Source organism: Aspergillus affinis, assembly GCF_023601865.1.
Source record: "Aspergillus affinis strain CMG 70 chromosome Unknown NODE_89_length_159264_cov_88_822291, whole genome shotgun sequence".
In the NCBI taxonomy this organism is placed as follows: Eukaryota; Fungi; Ascomycota; class Eurotiomycetes; order Eurotiales; family Aspergillaceae; genus Aspergillus; species Aspergillus affinis.
Window position 1 is genome coordinate 33,851 of NW_026515870.1, and position 17,013 is coordinate 50,863.

Sequence of the window (17,013 nt, forward strand, 5' to 3'; positions counted from 1 at the left end):
TAGATTTTGCCTTTGCAGCCCTCACTCGTTTGTTGTTACTTCCAAGTGCCACAAGAAGGAGGAGAAGAAGGATAAATCCATCATAAAAGTAGCTATAAGAATTGAGAGGGTGAGGCTTCCAATATCTTTGGTTATTACATTTACTAACAAGATCATGATGACGGACGGCGGAAGGAGGAGGATCTCCTCAAGAAGGAGAGCAACTTGGTCCCCCGAAGCCAGAATCTATGATCGCAATACCGAGTGTACTTGTTTCGGGGGCTTCTTGCTTTGTTATTGGTAGTATGAGTGCCATAATATCTTTATTAAAGACATTTTACGGATGCTAATACCTTCGATTTAGTTACGGTAGATACGGGGGCACTAAAGAGAAAGAGACGGACGAAGAGTTACAGAATATTATTCGACAGTCTGCTTTAACTTTTGCTCAGATCTTGACTTCTCAGCGAAGCAAGACGTACGGTGGTAAGTATTCAGGGCCATAGACATATCAATTGAGATATTATACTTGTCCTCTAGGATAGTGACACTATCGGAGATTCCAAAATGCCTCAGCCATGGTGGATTTTATCCGTAAGGAATCGGATGTCCATTCTGCCTTTGGCCGTTCCACTGTTTACAGCAGAGGCATAGAGAATATAAAGCTCTCACCTAGCATATATAGATAGTCTCATGAATGAATTGACAAACAAGCATTTCTAACCCCGAACCTCCAAGTATTAGCTCTTCAATATACACAAGTCCACCTATTTTGCCTAAACACCACCCAATTTACCCGGATAGCTTCAACATGCATAGCACCTACGTCCCAGCCTAGCTGAATCTGTCTAGCTCATCCTGCGCCGCCAACAGAATCCCCAATTCTCCAATTCATGAACTGGTCCAAACCTCAACCTCATATCCAACCCTCTCGACAGGCGGACACTCAAGATGTCCTCCGTCCCGGAACCCAATTCCATCTCACCCCTCACTCTCTCCAACCGAATACAAATCGCAACAACATACATCTTCCGCGTCCCATGGACCGTAATCACGACTCTCCTCCGCCGCTGGAATCCCTTCTCCACGTACAAGCCACCCCCGCTCAGAGAGCATCTCTTCCGACATGTTATGACCTGGTAAATAAACACCCTTCTATCTCCCATCCACACTCCAGCCCTAACAATCAACATAGTCTAGGAAACAACCTCCCCATAACCACAACCAACTCGTCCATCGACACAAAGGGGACCTCAATCCTAACCTCCCCGCGCTACTCCCACCTCCAATCCAACATCTACCAAAAAGTCCAAACCCCTACATTCTCCGGCTACTTCATCTGCCGAGGTCTTTCTCCATCTCCGATCGCCCCGCAAGAAGCAGACATCTTCCTTCTCCACTGTCACGGAGGCGGTTATGTCGCCGGGCATCCAGCATGGGGCGCCGTCGCGCATCTGTATGTAGCGGAACAACTGCAGAAGAAAGGTCTATCCGTGGCGGTGTTTAGTTTGGATTATACGCTTGCACCGAAGGGGAGGTGGCCTACGCAGTTGAGGGAGGTGGAGGCTGCATTTGATTGGGTGGTAGGCGAGCTGGGTGTTCAGAGGGAGAGGGTTGTGGTTATTGGGGACTCCGCGGGGGGTCATTTGGTGTTGGGATTATTGGTGAGGTTGTATTTGAGAAAGGTTGAGGGTATAGCGGATGAGGATGGAGAAGGACAAAGGGAGGACGATAGACCCGGCGCAGCGGTGCTATTGAGTTCGTGGGTGAATCTGCACTCGTCGCATCCTCGGGTGCTCGCGCTGCATTGGGAAGAGAGGTTGTTTAAGGTAGGCCTGGATAAGTACTGTGAGATGGTGATGGGGGATGCATCGCGGGAGGTGGATGAGCTGTATGGGAATTTTGCGGTGGGTGGGGAGAAGCGCGGATCTTGGAAGGAGATTCTACCGAGGAAGACGTGGGTGTCGGCTGGGGAGGAGGAGTTGGTGTTTCGGTATGATATTGAGGATTTGGTGGAGAGGGCGAAAGAGGATGGGGCGGATTTGCAGCTGGAGGTGACGGAGGGGAAGAATCATGCGTGGCAGAGCGCGGAGGCGTCTGGGCAGCAGAGTCGATTTTTGGCGCTGTCGATGGATGAAGATGAGGGGGATTTAATGCAGGGGTATAAGCGCGTTGCGGAGGAGATATTCAAGATGATGGTTTGGATTGAGTAAACTGCATGCGCTGTGTATACTCTTAAGGATATTCCGGCGGTTAGGACTGTCAAGCCGTTGATCTCTATATGGGACATGCCAGTTACAGCTTCGGCTTATAATCTTTGAACGCCTCATACACAGCCTTCACATACTGCACCGTGTTCTCATTTCCCAGCGTCCCATACCCCATCTTGTTCATCGCATAAGTGATCGTCATCTTGCGGTCAAGGTCCATAATCCCGATAGACCCTCCGAAGCCTCCCCAATAACAGACTCGTCCGTCCGGGATCCATTTCAGCGACCGTTCCGCATCTTGCGGGGGCAGGCCATATCCCATGCCAAGCCGAATATAATATCCCAACACCAGATCCTTCCCGCTCATCTGTTCCTGGAAGATCAAATCGATCGTCTCTGGCGACACAAATCTCTTCCCATCCACCTCGCCGTGCAACGACACGATGGACAAAATGCGATTGACGGCCCTCGCGTTCGCAAACCCTGTCATCGCCCCGATCCCCAGACGTCGGAATTCTGGCGTATTGCAAGCCTCGGGGGCCAATTTACTGCCGCGGAAGGCACGGGGCTGGATTTCATCGCCGTCAAAGGAGACCGGCAGTGGCGGCGGAAGCTCCATCTGGCCGATACGGGGCCAGTGCTCCTCCGACACGGGGAGATGGAAATCCGCGTCGCGAGGCCCGGCAAGTTCGGCGTGGATGAACTCACCCAGCGTCTTGCCGGTGACGCGACGCACCAGCTCACCGATTAGATAGCCCTGACTGGTCATATGGTAGCCCGAGGCGGTGCCGGGCTCCCACCAGGGCTGTTGCTGGACGAGCTTCTCCAGTGCAAACGGTACATCATAGAACTCGTGCGACTCGAGAGGCGGGTCCCATGAGGGCAGACCGGCCGTGTGGCTGAGGAAGTGTCGCACTTGGATCTTCTCCTTGTCCGGGGTCGCGAAGTCCGGCCAATATTTGGCGACCGGCGCGTAGGGGTCCAGGATGCCGCGGTCCACGAGGATCAGGACCGCGAGGCTCATCACCGTCTTGGTGATGGACCAGACGGGCACAATGGTGTCTTCTTTCCAGGGCTCGGTGCGGGCTCGATCGGCGTATCCGCCCCAGATGTCGATCACGGTACGGCCCTCGATGTTGACGCAGATGGAGGCGCCGATCTCATCGTGCGAGTTGACTTGTTTTTCTAGCAGGTCGCGCACGGCGGCGAAGGTGGGATCGCAGGTTCCCTGGACAGAAGTCATGATGGCTATGGCTGAGGTGGAAGTTGTGAGATTCTGTCTTCTGAATGCCCAGCCGAAGGGCCGAGGTAATCTAGCTTTAGCGCCGACGTGACCTTACTCATAATGAGACACTGTTGATCACGAGGAATTAGTTAACTAGTCAGTAGTAGGTTACTTAGTCACTTGGGCAAAGTGGACAGATATGCCAAGCATCCTGATGGATTTAGTTTGCAAAGAGCTTTTGGCAGGCAGCAGCTCGCAGTCCATCTCCCGCTCGCGAGGCCCGAGTGAATCTCCCCAAGGCTGTTTGTATTTAATGACGTCATACATCTCGGTCGGAGTGTCGATGCCGAACAAATTTAGAGAGGTTCCTTTGATTATGCGAAGACTATGCTCGCCTCTCCAGGGATAATCCAATGACCGGGGATTATATAGTCCCCCCGGCCGGCACAGGTGGTGATGTAACCATGGAACAGAGTTCCATGATGCCATCACTCTCCCCTTCCGGCGATTCCAGGCCATCAATAAAACCACTGCCCGTTCCTGTCCGCCAGGCCTCGCTCGACACAGGACACAGCTTTTGTTGTTCCAAGACAAAATGGCCTCCCCTGGCAGTTCTAGCAGCACATTATCTACCCAGCAGGAGCGACCGCGAAGGGACAGCAATTATGCAGCCATTCGGTCTCCCACGCTCAGTCGGCGGCCGACGAATGTCGAACTCTCGCGGATAGAATCGCTGCGAACGACGCATCAATCGACGGTCGGATCGACGACAGGCCCGGAGCCGCGCGAGAAATGGCTCTCCTTTGGCGGAGGGAAGGACTATCCTCCCCTTCTACCTGATCCGGAGGACTATGTGGTGGAGTTCAGCGAGCAGAACGATCCGATGCATCCGCATAACTGGCCCTTGCGGACCAAGTATGACATGACCTAACATAGCCCAAATGTTCCATCGATTTAGATAGTAGATGTTTACTGACAACACACCAGGATCATTCTCTCCAGCATCCTCGCCTACGTCACCTTCGTCGCGTCCTTTTCCAGTGCCATCTTCTCCTCCACGGTCGGAGCCACCAGCGCTCAGTTCGGCGTGAGCACGGAGGTCACGACGCTCGGCGTGACGCTCTACGTGCTCGGGTTCGCGACCGGACCGACGTTCTGGGCGCCTGCCTCGGAGCTCTACGGTCGACGATGGCCCATCACCGCCGGGATCATTGGCTACAGCATCTTCACGATCGGGACGGCCACGGCCAAAGACGTGCAGACTATCATGCTGACGCGGTTCTTTGGCGGCGCATTCGCCGCCGCGCCCCTGGCCATTGTGCCCGCCGCGTTCGCAGACATGTACAACAACCGCACGCGCGGCGTCGCGATCGCCATGTTCGCCATGGCCGTGTTCGTGGGCCCGTTCGCGTCCCCGTTCACGGGTGGGTTCATCACCATGAGCTATCTCGGTTGGCGCTGGACCATGTACATCTCCGCCATCATGGGTTTCCTGGGCGTGGTGCTGCTGTTGCTGTTCTTCCGAGAAACGTACCCGCCTGTGCTGTTGCAGGAGAAAGCGTCGATTCTGCGCCGGCAGACCCGGAATTGGGGCATACATGCGAAACAGGACGAGGTGGAGATTGATTTCAAGGAGCTGATGAGAGTGAACTTTAGTCGACCGTTTCGGATGCTGTTCACGGAGCCGATCGTTTTTCTGGTCACCGTGTATATGTATGATGACTGGCCCTTTCTTCCCCCGTTCAGAGGTTGACGGCGAACAGGTCCTTTATTTACGGTCTCATGTACGCGCTCCTGGCAGCTTATCCGGTCGTGTTCCAAGGCATCCACGGCATGAACCTCGGCGTCGGCAGCTTGCCCTTCATTGGGCTCATGACCGGCGAGTTCCTCGGCGGCGCTTTCACGCTGCTCGGTCAGAGATCGTATAATAAGAAACTGGCCAGCAATAACGACATGCCGGTGTCAGAATGGCGTCTGCCGCCAGCTATCGTGGGCGGGATTGCCTTTACCATGGGGCTGTTTTGGTGGGTTTGCTCAGCTCCTTCGTGTCTCCTAGAGATCATGAAAGTGTTAACCAGAAACCACAGGTTCGGCTGGACCGGCTTCACGGGCAGCATTCACTGGATGGCGCCTACCGCGTCGGGCGTGCTGACCGGATTCGGTATCTACGTGATCTTCCTGCAATGTTTCAATTATCTGATTGATTCGTATCTGCAATTGTAAGTCATATATCGGGCCGTATCTCCTCGACGCACCTCCACACCGACTGAGAAACCGCTAACGATAGGACAGCGCCGCGTCGGTGTTCGCCGCCAACACGATCCTCCGATCGGCCGTCGGGGCGTGTTTCCCGCTCTTCTCGCGGCAGATGTTCCAGAACCTAGGGGTGCAGTGGGCAGGCACGCTGCTGGGGTGTTTGGCGGCGATTATGATTCCCATCCCGCTGGGGTTTATGGTGTGGGGGCCCGCGTTACGGCGGAAGAGCAAGTTTGCCCCGTCGGCGGCGGTGTTTGAGGAGAAGTCGGGGTAGGGAGGATGTACTGTGTACACCGTATGCAAGGGAGGGTGGGGGAACAGTGGACAGTGAACAGGTGATTGTGCATAGTATTCTATAGGGTATCTTCAATCAGCGATGAATCAAGGGATCGCGGCCCTCGTGTGACGAACAAGAAATGAAAGGACGGCCATCCCGGCGCGTGCCAAGTCCAGCCCTAACTGCAAACGAGGGTAGCGTTGCACCTGGCACAGCCTATCGGTCTTACGGTCTCACCTTCAGAGATAAACGATAATATATCTAGAGATAAGCCCATGTCCGAGCACACCGTCAGCACACAGGAATGGCAGCTCCGAATCGGCGACATCCGCCTGTTAGCATGAATCATCCACTCTAGTAATGGGTCGCCACCATTAGCGCCACCGTGACGGGTGCTCGGCTCTCGACTCTCGACCCACGGAGCTGATCGGCAAACGGAAGACTCTTCTTTCCGTCATGGAATTGGAAGCGATGGCACTGGTTGGCGCAGGGTCTTCTGCCAAGCTGACCGTGTCCAGAGGGGCCACTGATAAGGAAGAACAAAATGGAAATTTTCCCTTCGGTCGCGTGGGCGGAAAAAATCCAATAAATAATAATATTAAAGAGCTCGGCTTGGGCGTTTTTGTCTTTCTTCTTTTTTTTTTTTTCTTTTTTTTCTCTTCTCTTTGGGTCTTCTTTCTTGTTTCCCTTTCCCTGTTGTAGGGCTTGATTGCCTCTCCTCCAAGTTTCCCCCCATTGTGGTTTCTTTACCCATAGTTTGTCCGACACTACCGATCTGCCTTATCATGGGCTTCTCGAACTGGGTGCACGACACCAATTACGCGGTGGCAAGGTCCCCCGTGGGACGATGGTTTCGTCTGGAGAACTCGGGCCATGTAAGGGAGCTGCGATGCTTCACGTACCGTTTATCGAATTGCAAACCCCTCTGAGGAACCAATTTCTTCGGAGGGGCACACTGACTTGAACCGTCCGTTGGAAACAGCCCCAGGAGCGTAAAGGCAGCTTCTTCTTCACCGAGATTCGCGCCGGCCTGGCCACCTTCTTCGCCATGGCCTACATCATCAGCGTCAACGCCACCATCACCTCCGATACGGGCGGTACCTGCGTCTGTCCCCCCGAGAGTCAGGCCGACAACTGCAACACGAACACCGAGTACCTGCTCTGCGTGCAAGAAGTGAACCGCGACATCGTCACCGCTACCGCCGCCATCGCCGCCCTAGCCACTTTTTTTATGGGGTTCCTGGCCAATCTGCCCGTGGCCCTGGCGCCCGGTATGGGTCTGAACGCCTACTTCGCCTACACCGTCGTGGGGCATCACGGCTCCGGCATGATCCCATACAGCATCGCCCTCACCGCCGTCTTCGTCGAGGGGTTCGTCTTCCTGGCCCTCACCTTGCTGGGTATTCGACAGTGGCTGGCCCGCGCGCTGCCGGCGTCCATTAAATTGGCCACCGGCACGGGCATCGGTCTGTATCTCACCCTGATCGGACTGAGTTACAGCGCGGGTATCGGGTTGATCACCGGCGCCACGGACTCGCCGCTGGAACTGGCGGGCTGCTCGCAGAGTCAGCTGAACGACGCGGGCATGTGCCCGGCCAGCGACAAGATGCGCAGCCCGACCATGTGGATCGGTATCTTCTGCGGCGGTGTCTTGACGGCCCTCCTGATGATGTACCGCGTCAAGGGCGCCGTCATCATGGGTATTCTGCTTGTGTCTATCATCTCCTGGCCCCGTCCCACCGCCGTCACCTACTTCCCGCACACGGACATCGGCGACAGCAAGTTCGACTTCTTCAAGAAGGTGGTCACCTTCCACCCCATCAAGCATACGCTCGTCGCTCAGGATTGGAACATCGCGGAGCACGGATCGCAGTTTGGGTTGGCGTTTATCACGTTTTTGGTGGGTTTCCTGCACCTTCGGGGTTATGCTATGCCGAGACTAACCGCGTCGTCTAGTATGTCGATATTCTGGATACTACTGGTACGCTGTACTCGATGGCTCGCTTTGCCGGTGCCATTGACGAGCGCACGCAAGATTTCGAGGGCAGTGCCATGGCTTACGTATGTCCTTTCGCTTTCTTTTGATATCGATATCTCCATACTAATCCTGTCAGATGGTCGATGCGATCTGCGTCTCGATCGGCTCCCTCTTCGGCATTTCCCCCGTCACTGCCTTCGTGGAGAGCGGCGCCGGTATCTCCGAAGGTGGACGCACAGGACTCACCTCCTGCGTGACCGGCATCTGCTTCTTCATCGCCGTCTTCTTCGCGCCCATCTTCGCATCCATCCCTCCTTGGGCGACGGGCTGCACGCTCGTCCTCGTCGGAGCGCTGATGTGCAAGGCCGCGGCGGAGATCAACTGGCGGTACTACGGCGACGCGATCCCCGCATTCCTGACGATCGCGATCATGCCATTCACCTACAGTATCGCGTATGGGCTCATCGCGGGTATTCTGAGCTACATGACACTCAACGTCATCACGTGGTTGATCGAGAAGGGCACGTTCGGGCGCGTCGTGCCGCCCAACAAGGACGAGAAGGACCCCTGGACGTGGAAGGTTCCCGGCGGGTTCTTCCCGCCGTGGTTGCGACGGGCGGCGCGCGGGAAGAAGGACTTCTGGCGTCCGGAGGAGGACGAGGATATCGATGTGGGCGTCGGTCCGGATGGGTCGGTGTCGTCGCAGGATCGATACGCCGAGAAGACGGATGGGAGGAAAGGTCTTCCTGCGTGAGGTCCATGTTTGGTAGACATATAGTCACAGACTGGATCATGTAGTGATGGTTTGATAGAGAGGGGGATTGTAGATATCCTAGATAGCTTATTAGGTAGTACTCAGTACTCGAGTAGACTGTAGAATGATATACATAATATACATTGATCTATTGATATATATCTCTATGTACGTACTCCGTGTGACGCTCGTGGTCAGGGGTTAGGCTGGTCAGGTGACTTGGTCATTTCTCACACCTGGGAAGCCCCACCACTGGCTTCATCTTCTTTCCTTCTCCTCTTGATGTTTGTTATTCTCGTCGAACAGCTACCTAGATAGTTGAGGAATGGAATATCTTCTCTACTTGATTGAGCACCCATCACGCTCCGTAGGGCTTCGATGGTCACGGGCTGGAAGTCAGTTCCGCCTAACCAATCAGACGCGTGCCAGACCCGCAGACGGCGTTGTACCGTATGGTCACGACCTGCGCCTCAGCTTTCAGAGTGGCAGGCGGTGAGGCTTACTGTGACACAGAGTTTGTGGTAACTTTGGTAATTACCTGTACTACTGATACTGCCGCATGCGGGGAAGCGACTTGCATTTCCGGCAGCCAATGGGAGAAGATGACGAGTCATGCGGAATGGAGATTTCCTTTCTTGCCTGAGGTTCTTCCCTCTTCGCCCTTTCCAGGTTCTCGCCTCTCTCTCTGTCTCTGGCGATCTCTTACTTCCTTCTCTCCTCCTCTCCCTCCTCTCCTCTCCGCTCCTCTCGTCCTTGTCTCGTCCCTGCTTGTACACGCCCAGCATGGCTTGACTTCCACTCGTTCTTTCCCCCCCTCCTCCTCCCCCTCCTTCCCTCTCGCCTCTTCTTCCCCTCATCGGCCATCGATTCCTCGCCATGTCCGACTCCAAACGTCGCTTGGCCCCGGCTCCGACCGGTGCAAACGCCGGCCCCGATGCTCAACAGCGCAGGAAGAATGTCGGCACCGCGTGTCTGGCCTGTAAAGCGCGCAAACTGAAGGTACCTCTCCGTCTGTCCCTCACCGTGCAATTTCCCCTCCCTCTGTCTCGCCGTCCTTATCGCCACCGATATCCACATCTCAAGCCACCCAGCTCATTAGACCCTCAAGTGGGGTCCGGTCATCCAACCCATCCCAACATGACTTCTCGTTCCCAAGCACTCGATCGAAGCCCTCAATTTCATTTCGCATGTCGCTAACAATCTGCCCTTGATTCTGCCCAGTGCACCGGCAACTCGCCCTGCGCCAACTGCGTCAAACACGGCCTCGAATGCACCCTCAACCAAGCCGCCGACAAACGCCGTCGCGGCCACATGAAGCGCAAGATCGACCTCCTCGAAGATAAAGAAGACCTCCTGATCGGCCTGGTCGGCATCCTGCGCGAGAGCGGCAACCGACGCACCATTCCCCTCCTAAACCTGATCCGCAGCAACGCCTCCCTGACCGAGCTGCGCCATTACATCGACCACGAACTACCGCGGGCCGATCTGGCGCGGACACCTGAATTGGTGGAGGTCTGCAATGAGGTACAACGGTTGCAGCAGAACGAGGCCCGGTCCGTTCGTCGCATCCTCGATGCGAAGCGCCTGTCGGATATTCCGCGCTTTCGCGTCCCGGCTGGTCCGTGGACCACTGTCACCGAGGACGATGACTTCGTGTCGCATCTCGTCTCCTTGTGGTTTACGTGGTGTCATCCGTTCTGTAACTGGGTTGATCGCTCGAGGTTCTTGCGCGATATGAAGGCGGGGTCTAAGGCGGGGGCGGCGTATTGTTCGCCGTTTTTGGTCAATATCATTCTGGCGGATGCGTGTGTATGATTTCCCCTAGTGCTTTCCTCTGATGCTTGTTTGGTTGTGAGTGGATACGGAATGTGGGATCTGGATGCTGATGTTCGTGGTCTAGGCGTATTCGGATTATCCCGAGGCGTGTGCGAAAGCGGAGGATCCGACGACGAGAGGGTCGCATTTCTACGACGAGGCGAAACGGTTGCTGGAGAAGGAGGAAGGCAGGATTTCTCTTCCGACGGTACAGGGACTGGGAGTGCTGTGGACTTGGTCAGTTGCTTGACTTCTATGCTGGATGAGTGGTGATGCTTACCTGCAACAGTGCCGCCATGACCGGTCGGGACCGCCAAGGTTGGATCTATCGCAGCCAACTCGCATATTCCGTACAAGAGCTCTCTCACACTTACTCGGTTTTGGCGCCGAAAACCGACGAGGATACTCTGCGCATGGTCCGAGTGATCAGCAACACTCACTGGGGCCTGTTCAATATCGCCACGTAGGGAGACCCCGTTCCCACCAGTCGGGAACCATCAACCCGCCTGGCTTTTTCTCATTTTGTTCTTTCTGCTATATCCATGAGAAAGGGAACAACTGACCAAAGGCCCAGGGTGCACGCTTTGTTCGAGAAGAAGATGCCGCCCATCAAGCCGCCGCAACGAGTGTCCTTGCCGCCGGTCAGTCACGATTCCGACCAGGATGACTGGCAGCCGTACCCAACCTTCGCCGAGGGGATTCGGTCGCACACGGACTGTCTGTTCAACGCCCTCTGCCAGTTAAACCTGATCACGTACGACCTATGCGCCCTTCTCTTCCGCGGCGACCCGGATTGGTCCCCTGTCGAGTGCGACCGTCATATCGAGGACGCGCATACCCGGTTACGCCAGTGGTCCGATCGACTGCCGGACTGTCTAAAGGGGAATCAGATTGAAGCTCCGCATATTTTGTCTTTACAGTTCGTGTCCTGTCTGGTTCTCTCTCATTCGATAGCTCCACTAACATGACAAACAGCATGTATTACCACGCCATTATAATGACTCTTTACGGCCTCTCAAATACCCTCCCATCATCATCCCCAAATTCGCACACTCACCCTCATTCTCAGTACCATAACCACCTCCACCTGGAGGATTCCTACAACCACCCCCGCCTCTCCTCCGCCCGCGCCATCTCCCAACTTCTCCGCATCCACCGCACCTCGTGGGGCGTCGACCGCATGCCCGTCCACAACATCCACTTCATCGCGGCCGCCCTCTTCGCGCTGCTCGACCACCTCTCCGACCCGGCGAACCGCGACGCCTTCGTGAACATCAGCGTCACGGCGAAGGCGTTCTCCCGACGCTGGAAATCCAGTAAGGCGATACTGAGGTCGTTGCGTGCCACGGCCCGCGAAAGAGCGACTGAGTTACCGACCGAGACGGAACCGTTGTTTGCGGTGTTGGAAATTCAGGGTCAGGGCCAGGCTTCTTTGCAGGGGCAGGGACTCGGCGTGTTGTACGGAAACGGCCAAGCTTCTCGGTCGGCTAATTCAAAGGGGAGAGAGGAAACGGTTGTGTCGACGGAGGGGGGCAGTAGTGATCTTTCTTGATTGCTTTGCAGTGTTTGGGATTCTTCCCTGCTTGCTGAACTCCTCTCGTCGGCTTGGTTTCCGGTACAGACAGAGTATATCCTACTGCTGCCCGGGTCTTCCCGAGATATCCATAAATTATTGGGTATTCAGGTGACATAACCATCTGCAACCGGAGGCTGCCCGCAACAGAACGGTCCAAGCAGACTAAATCTGCCGGCTCTCCCCTCCAAGGAAAACTTATCTTCCATTGAGAATGCGACTACTCGCTCCTTTGCCACCGACTGCATACAACTCGCTAGACGGCACAACTAAACACACATACATATATCCACACACACACACACACACACACACACACACACACAGCATAGCACAGCATCTAGACGACCTAAGATGACCTAGATGACCTAGACGACCTAGACGCCCGATCAGACTATTTGCATTTCGGAGTTGGCGTTCGTATGCTTGACTTTCTTTTTTTATGGGGAAGAAGAGCATACCGTATACGGAAAATCGTCCTTTTGTTGTTTGTTTATTCTCTATACCACTAGAGACTTTCCGGGCTTTTAGGGCGTGTATACATTTAATAATGATTTTATCTTATATATTAATGAATTGGTTGAGCATCTTTTAATCATATTTCAAGAACCCATGTTGGGTTAATACATAGTGACTTGAAAGAATTTACTAAGCTGCAATTTAAGGGATTCTCTATGCATGTCTTTATTCATATCATCCTGTCTACTACCTACTACCTACTTCATGTTAAGTTAATGATTTAAGTAAGAAAAAACATCTACCACGCCACTTATCCAGACAAAAATCCCCATCCATTCATCCTATCTATCTCTTTCCCTATCCGCACCACTCCAACCCCAAAAAAAGAAAAACAAAAAGCAACAGCCCAACGCGGGGCTCGAACCCGCAGCCTTGTGATTAAGAGTCACACGCTCTACCGATTGAGCTAGCCAGGCGCTGTTGTTGAAGACTGTTTTAAAATAATGTTCCATAGACAGCAACTTATCGTGAATGACCTCATTTTCAAGGTTTTGGCGAACTTGGCTACGTTACATATTTCGTTCTGCAAGAATATCTATTCACCAGTAATGTGGGTTCTTATTGTTCTTTTTACTCTGCTATGTGAAAAATCTCCTGAATGGAAATCTAACTTATAAGTAATGACTATTGGTAGTTTATAAATAAGAATGATAGAGAATATAGAATATGGTATCGCGAATTTATATATCCCTAGTTATTGTGACGACCTGAGACGTCCTGAGTGTAGAGCGTTGCCTTACTCAGGTTATTTGAATGGTTTGCACCATTTCATTCGTTTGTCCCACGCAGTGGGTTTGTTTACTGCTTCATGCAGTAAATCGCTGTTTTCTTCGTTTTCTTTCCTCAACCTAGTGTTTCGTAACTAGCCTACAATAAAGATCATTTCCTCATTCCTGAGGTTATCACAGTTATACTAACACCAAACCAATAGCACTCACAGACACCCAAAACAAGCCATTCCAGCCTCACCAGACCTAGTATCTTCACAATATCTGTGACTAGTGATGTACAGCATTCATAGTGTATATATAAATTATCGATCCAGGTCCCAGGAACAAAATGAATTCGTCTCACTGATATAACACTGTCAACTAGGAAGTAGTGGATGGATCCTACTAGCAGTCAGCAGTCAACTTTCATTTACCTCGCTGCGAAAAGCTCCAGTTTGCGTTATTCTGTATACTCAGGAGGATCGATTTATTCGGCTTCGAGTTTGCGAAAGTCGTGGTTTCTGTTAAGCTTAGAGATGTCAGGTTTGATTGACTATCATAGAGCTGGAGTCGTAGCTTGAAGGAATATTGAGCGTACGCTACGTAAAGTAGTCACATACCTAATACGTATGCTCGGTCAGAACAGCCCTAGGGACATTAACCAGGTCTTGCTTGATTTCACTGTTGCTTGCTCGTGGGAGGTTTGGATCTGCTAATTGGACCACCCTTCCACTGCTTGCAATTAATTGGTGTAAAGGGGATAACTAAGCTACTTATGCGAAGCATTTGGGATATTTGGATGCATGTGATTTGGATCCTAAGATGCGAGTGGGATCTGTGGGAGAGAGTGTGCGGGAGGCTTATGCTGGAGGGAAAGGATTTGCGGTTCAGGTTGGCGATGACTCGTTCTGGACGAGGCTTTTTGTATAAGGAGAGCGTGAGACAGAGTAAGTGTTTGCTAATATTAAGTAGGTAGTAACCATTCTGTTTCTTTTCCTCTATGAATGTGAACACTGCAGAACACTGGAATGTTCGGGGGGTTGTCAATGTACATTATTTCCATTTCTTACCATCATTGCCGGTAGGAGATCCCATCTTCCTGGCTTTAAAGTGGTCCAAGACTGACTGATCTTTGCTCTGACTGTTCTAAATATGTTTATTTTTTCAGTAAAGAAACTTCATTTCATCAAAGACGTAACAGTTCATACAGACATTTCCAAACAAAACTAGGAAATAACTCTTCCTAAATGCTAAACAACCCCCTTAGCCACTACCACCCCTCCCACCCTCCTCATCCGCTGTTCCTGATACTTCTCCCTCTGCACCCGCCAGTAATCCTTCAACTGCACCCGCCAATGCCACAATACCCAGATCATCACCGTCACCAGCGTCAACGGGATCGTCACCGCCCAGTACATCCAGAACGTGCTGGCTGTTTTCCAATCGCTGTCGTCTCCAGGCGCGAAGTCGAAGAAGTTGGTGCCGAAGAGGCCCTATTATTTTTATTAATCATGGTTAGTTTTGGGGTTGAGTTCGTGGACAAGGATTGGAGGTGGTGCTACGGCAACAGGGTAAGGGGGCTGGCCTACCGAAACAAACGTCCCAGGCAAATACACCAAACTGACGACTCCGACGGTTTTCATCATCGCGCTGTCGGATTGGGCGTCACGGCCGTAGCGCTGAGAGACGGTGTTAAAAGCCTGGGTTTGGTTTTATATTGAAATTAGTCTGAGTGCATGGTAGGATGATAAAATTAATTTGAAAAGGAGGATGATAAGAAACACGAACGAGGTTAATCTCATTATGCAACCTTTCCGACAGCGATAGGGACCGCGTTTTTAGCGAATGGAGCTGCTTGGATAGGCAGTACAGTCGCTGCTGTGTGTACAAGTACACACCTCTCCCTTTCTGCCGCGAGTCGGGAAATTCTTCGCGCCAGCGTGCCTGTTCTGAGATGATACTATGGATTGTGTTCTCAGCGACCTCGAGCGTCTCATTGGAGTGGAAGATGTGGCGGCCGGTGTCGTGGAGATGAGGGAAATTGATTGGTGGAGGGTTTTCTCCGTCTCGTGACTATTCATGAGTTTAGTTTATATTTATCTGTTAGGGTTGAGGAATCAGGTGGATGGATGGATGGATACTTCGGGGATAGGACAAGGGCGAGGGGGGATGAACCTTTTCTATACCTCGAACCAGATCTCGCAAAGACCAAATCGAATCATCGTATAGGGTAATGAGGGTGCTTGAGAACTCCATATGCCAACGGAACGGATTGATTCGGGCTTTGATCTGCGGCAGTTTGTGCTGCATCCGGAGTTGTTGTTGCTCGGGGAGGTTCAGCACGAGAACAGTTTGGCGCTTGTCGGCCATCGTCCAGTCGATTAGAATTGTGGTCTGGACCCATTCATATTCGTTTGGTTTGTGGACCTTTTTGACTTTGAAACACGTCCATGATACTATTCTCGTTAGAGGTCATGGTTGTCGGGATTAATGGGATACGGGAATAGGCATACCGTGGCGAATGATCTGGTCGTCGTCATCGTCGGAGGCAATGTAGTCACAGAAAAACGAACCGTTAAGGTCGTCGTTGATTATAGAGCTGAATCCATCGGGGAATGTGATCGGGATGTGCCTTTCGAGTCGTCTTTTTTCGAGTATTTTTTTCTCGAGTGGTTTAGAGGAGGTGAAACTGCAAGGATTAATATAATATCCTATCCTATGTGCAGTATGTTGTAGCAGGAATAGACGCACATTAACCGAGTAGAAGACTCGCGAACTGGCTTCTGCGCGTGTATGAGTGACTGTTCTCATTTATAAAGCGTTGGCCACTTACCGTCAACGCATCATACAAATCCGAATCGCCCCTCTGCCAAGGTTCGTTCTCTACCATCAATCAAATCAGTACATGACCAACTATACCCTAACGCAGGCGCACATGCATATAAACATACCGCACTGTTCGAATATTTTAGCTCGAGCGTGAATCGACACCATGCCGACTGTAACAAGGGTATCTCGCTTCCGGAAAAAGAAACCCCAGCGATCGCAAAGAGCCGAGCACGCCGGCTTTATATTCGTCGGGCAAGGGCCCTGCAACACGTGCATTAGTGATACACAACACAGCCGCTGTCCCTCGAGTCTGCCTATTAAACGTTAGATCTTTGGGACCGGACGCCCCAGTCCGTGCATCGCGGGGGGAAGGTCATTCGAGGGCCAAGGCAGCCTTGCCCGCTGTTAGTGTCCAATGGTGTTGGTGTGGTAGCCTAGTGAGCGCTAAGATTTGCCCCACGAGCCTGACGGGGTGGATGCTCGGATTGAATAGCTATTATTATCAATGCTCGTGCAAGGTTAACACAGGTGTTCAGGCGGTGATATCGAGAGAATGATTGGATATGGGATTCTGATGTCGTGCATTGTTTGACTTGGAATCAAGGTTTGCCTCGGATATATTCTGTTATTCTTTCTTTTCGAGTACTACTACCTAAGCGCCGTCGGTAGTAACACCCGGTTCGGGCCCGGGTAATGAGCTGTGTTGGACAGTACAACCGCACCTGCACCTCTCTCTATTGTTGCAAATGCATCCATCGGGCGTTTATGACTCACGAACAACCCGCTCCTTGCGAGGACAGCTCAGATGCATTAGTGGCGAAGTGCTGATGTCGGCTGTGATGTAGACCAATAGAAAGAAGCCAGCCCATCCTAGAGTAGGAATACGCG

At 52.6% G+C, this 17,013-nt stretch overlaps 6 protein-coding genes across 6 annotated transcripts; 4 read left to right on the top strand and 2 right to left on the bottom strand.

The window, feature by feature from the left end:
- Positions 1-930: 930 nt before the first annotated feature.
- KD926_010923 (alpha/beta hydrolase) lies at positions 931-2,192 on the top strand (the record flags this gene model as incomplete). Its single annotated transcript, XM_053103336.1, has 2 exons — positions 931-1,118; positions 1,175-2,192. 2 exons carry the CDS (start codon positions 931-933, stop codon positions 2,190-2,192), a joined length of 1,206 nt encoding a protein of 401 aa, XP_052953248.1.
- Positions 2,193-2,274: 82 nt separating this feature from the next.
- KD926_010924 (serine hydrolase domain-containing protein) lies at positions 2,275-3,432 on the bottom strand (the record flags this gene model as incomplete). The annotated part of the gene is made up of 1 exon (XM_053103337.1): positions 2,275-3,432. The coding sequence occupies one exon, from the start codon at positions 3,430-3,432 to the stop codon at positions 2,275-2,277; it is 1,158 nt and encodes a 385-aa protein (XP_052953249.1).
- Positions 3,433-4,009: 577 nt separating this feature from the next.
- KD926_010925 (MFS transporter) lies at positions 4,010-5,944 on the top strand (the record flags this gene model as incomplete). Its single annotated transcript, XM_053103338.1, has 5 exons — positions 4,010-4,329; positions 4,402-5,127; positions 5,178-5,438; positions 5,502-5,633; positions 5,707-5,944. 5 exons carry the CDS (start codon positions 4,010-4,012, stop codon positions 5,942-5,944), a joined length of 1,677 nt encoding a protein of 558 aa, XP_052953250.1.
- A 788-nt stretch (positions 5,945-6,732) lies between these two features.
- KD926_010926 (NCS2 family permease) lies at positions 6,733-8,679 on the top strand (the record flags this gene model as incomplete). The annotated part of the gene is made up of 4 exons (XM_053103339.1): positions 6,733-6,822; positions 6,930-7,847; positions 7,904-8,008; positions 8,062-8,679. 4 exons carry the CDS (start codon positions 6,733-6,735, stop codon positions 8,677-8,679), a joined length of 1,731 nt encoding a protein of 576 aa, XP_052953251.1.
- Positions 8,680-9,555: 876 nt separating this feature from the next.
- KD926_010927 (putative C6 transcription factor) lies at positions 9,556-12,046 on the top strand (the record flags this gene model as incomplete). Its single annotated transcript, XM_053103340.1, has 6 exons — positions 9,556-9,678; positions 9,901-10,488; positions 10,580-10,731; positions 10,784-10,957; positions 11,069-11,413; positions 11,470-12,046. The coding sequence occupies 6 exons, from the start codon at positions 9,556-9,558 to the stop codon at positions 12,044-12,046; spliced, it is 1,959 nt and encodes a 652-aa protein (XP_052953252.1).
- A 2,513-nt stretch (positions 12,047-14,559) lies between these two features.
- On the bottom strand, positions 14,560-16,290 carry KD926_010928 (uncharacterized protein; the record flags this gene model as incomplete). Its single annotated transcript, XM_053103342.1, has 7 exons — positions 14,560-14,789; positions 15,195-15,369; positions 15,472-15,752; positions 15,810-15,985; positions 16,048-16,079; positions 16,130-16,179; positions 16,248-16,290. 7 exons carry the CDS (start codon positions 16,288-16,290, stop codon positions 14,560-14,562), a joined length of 987 nt encoding a protein of 328 aa, XP_052953253.1.
- Between the last annotated feature and the right edge of the window lie 723 nt (positions 16,291-17,013).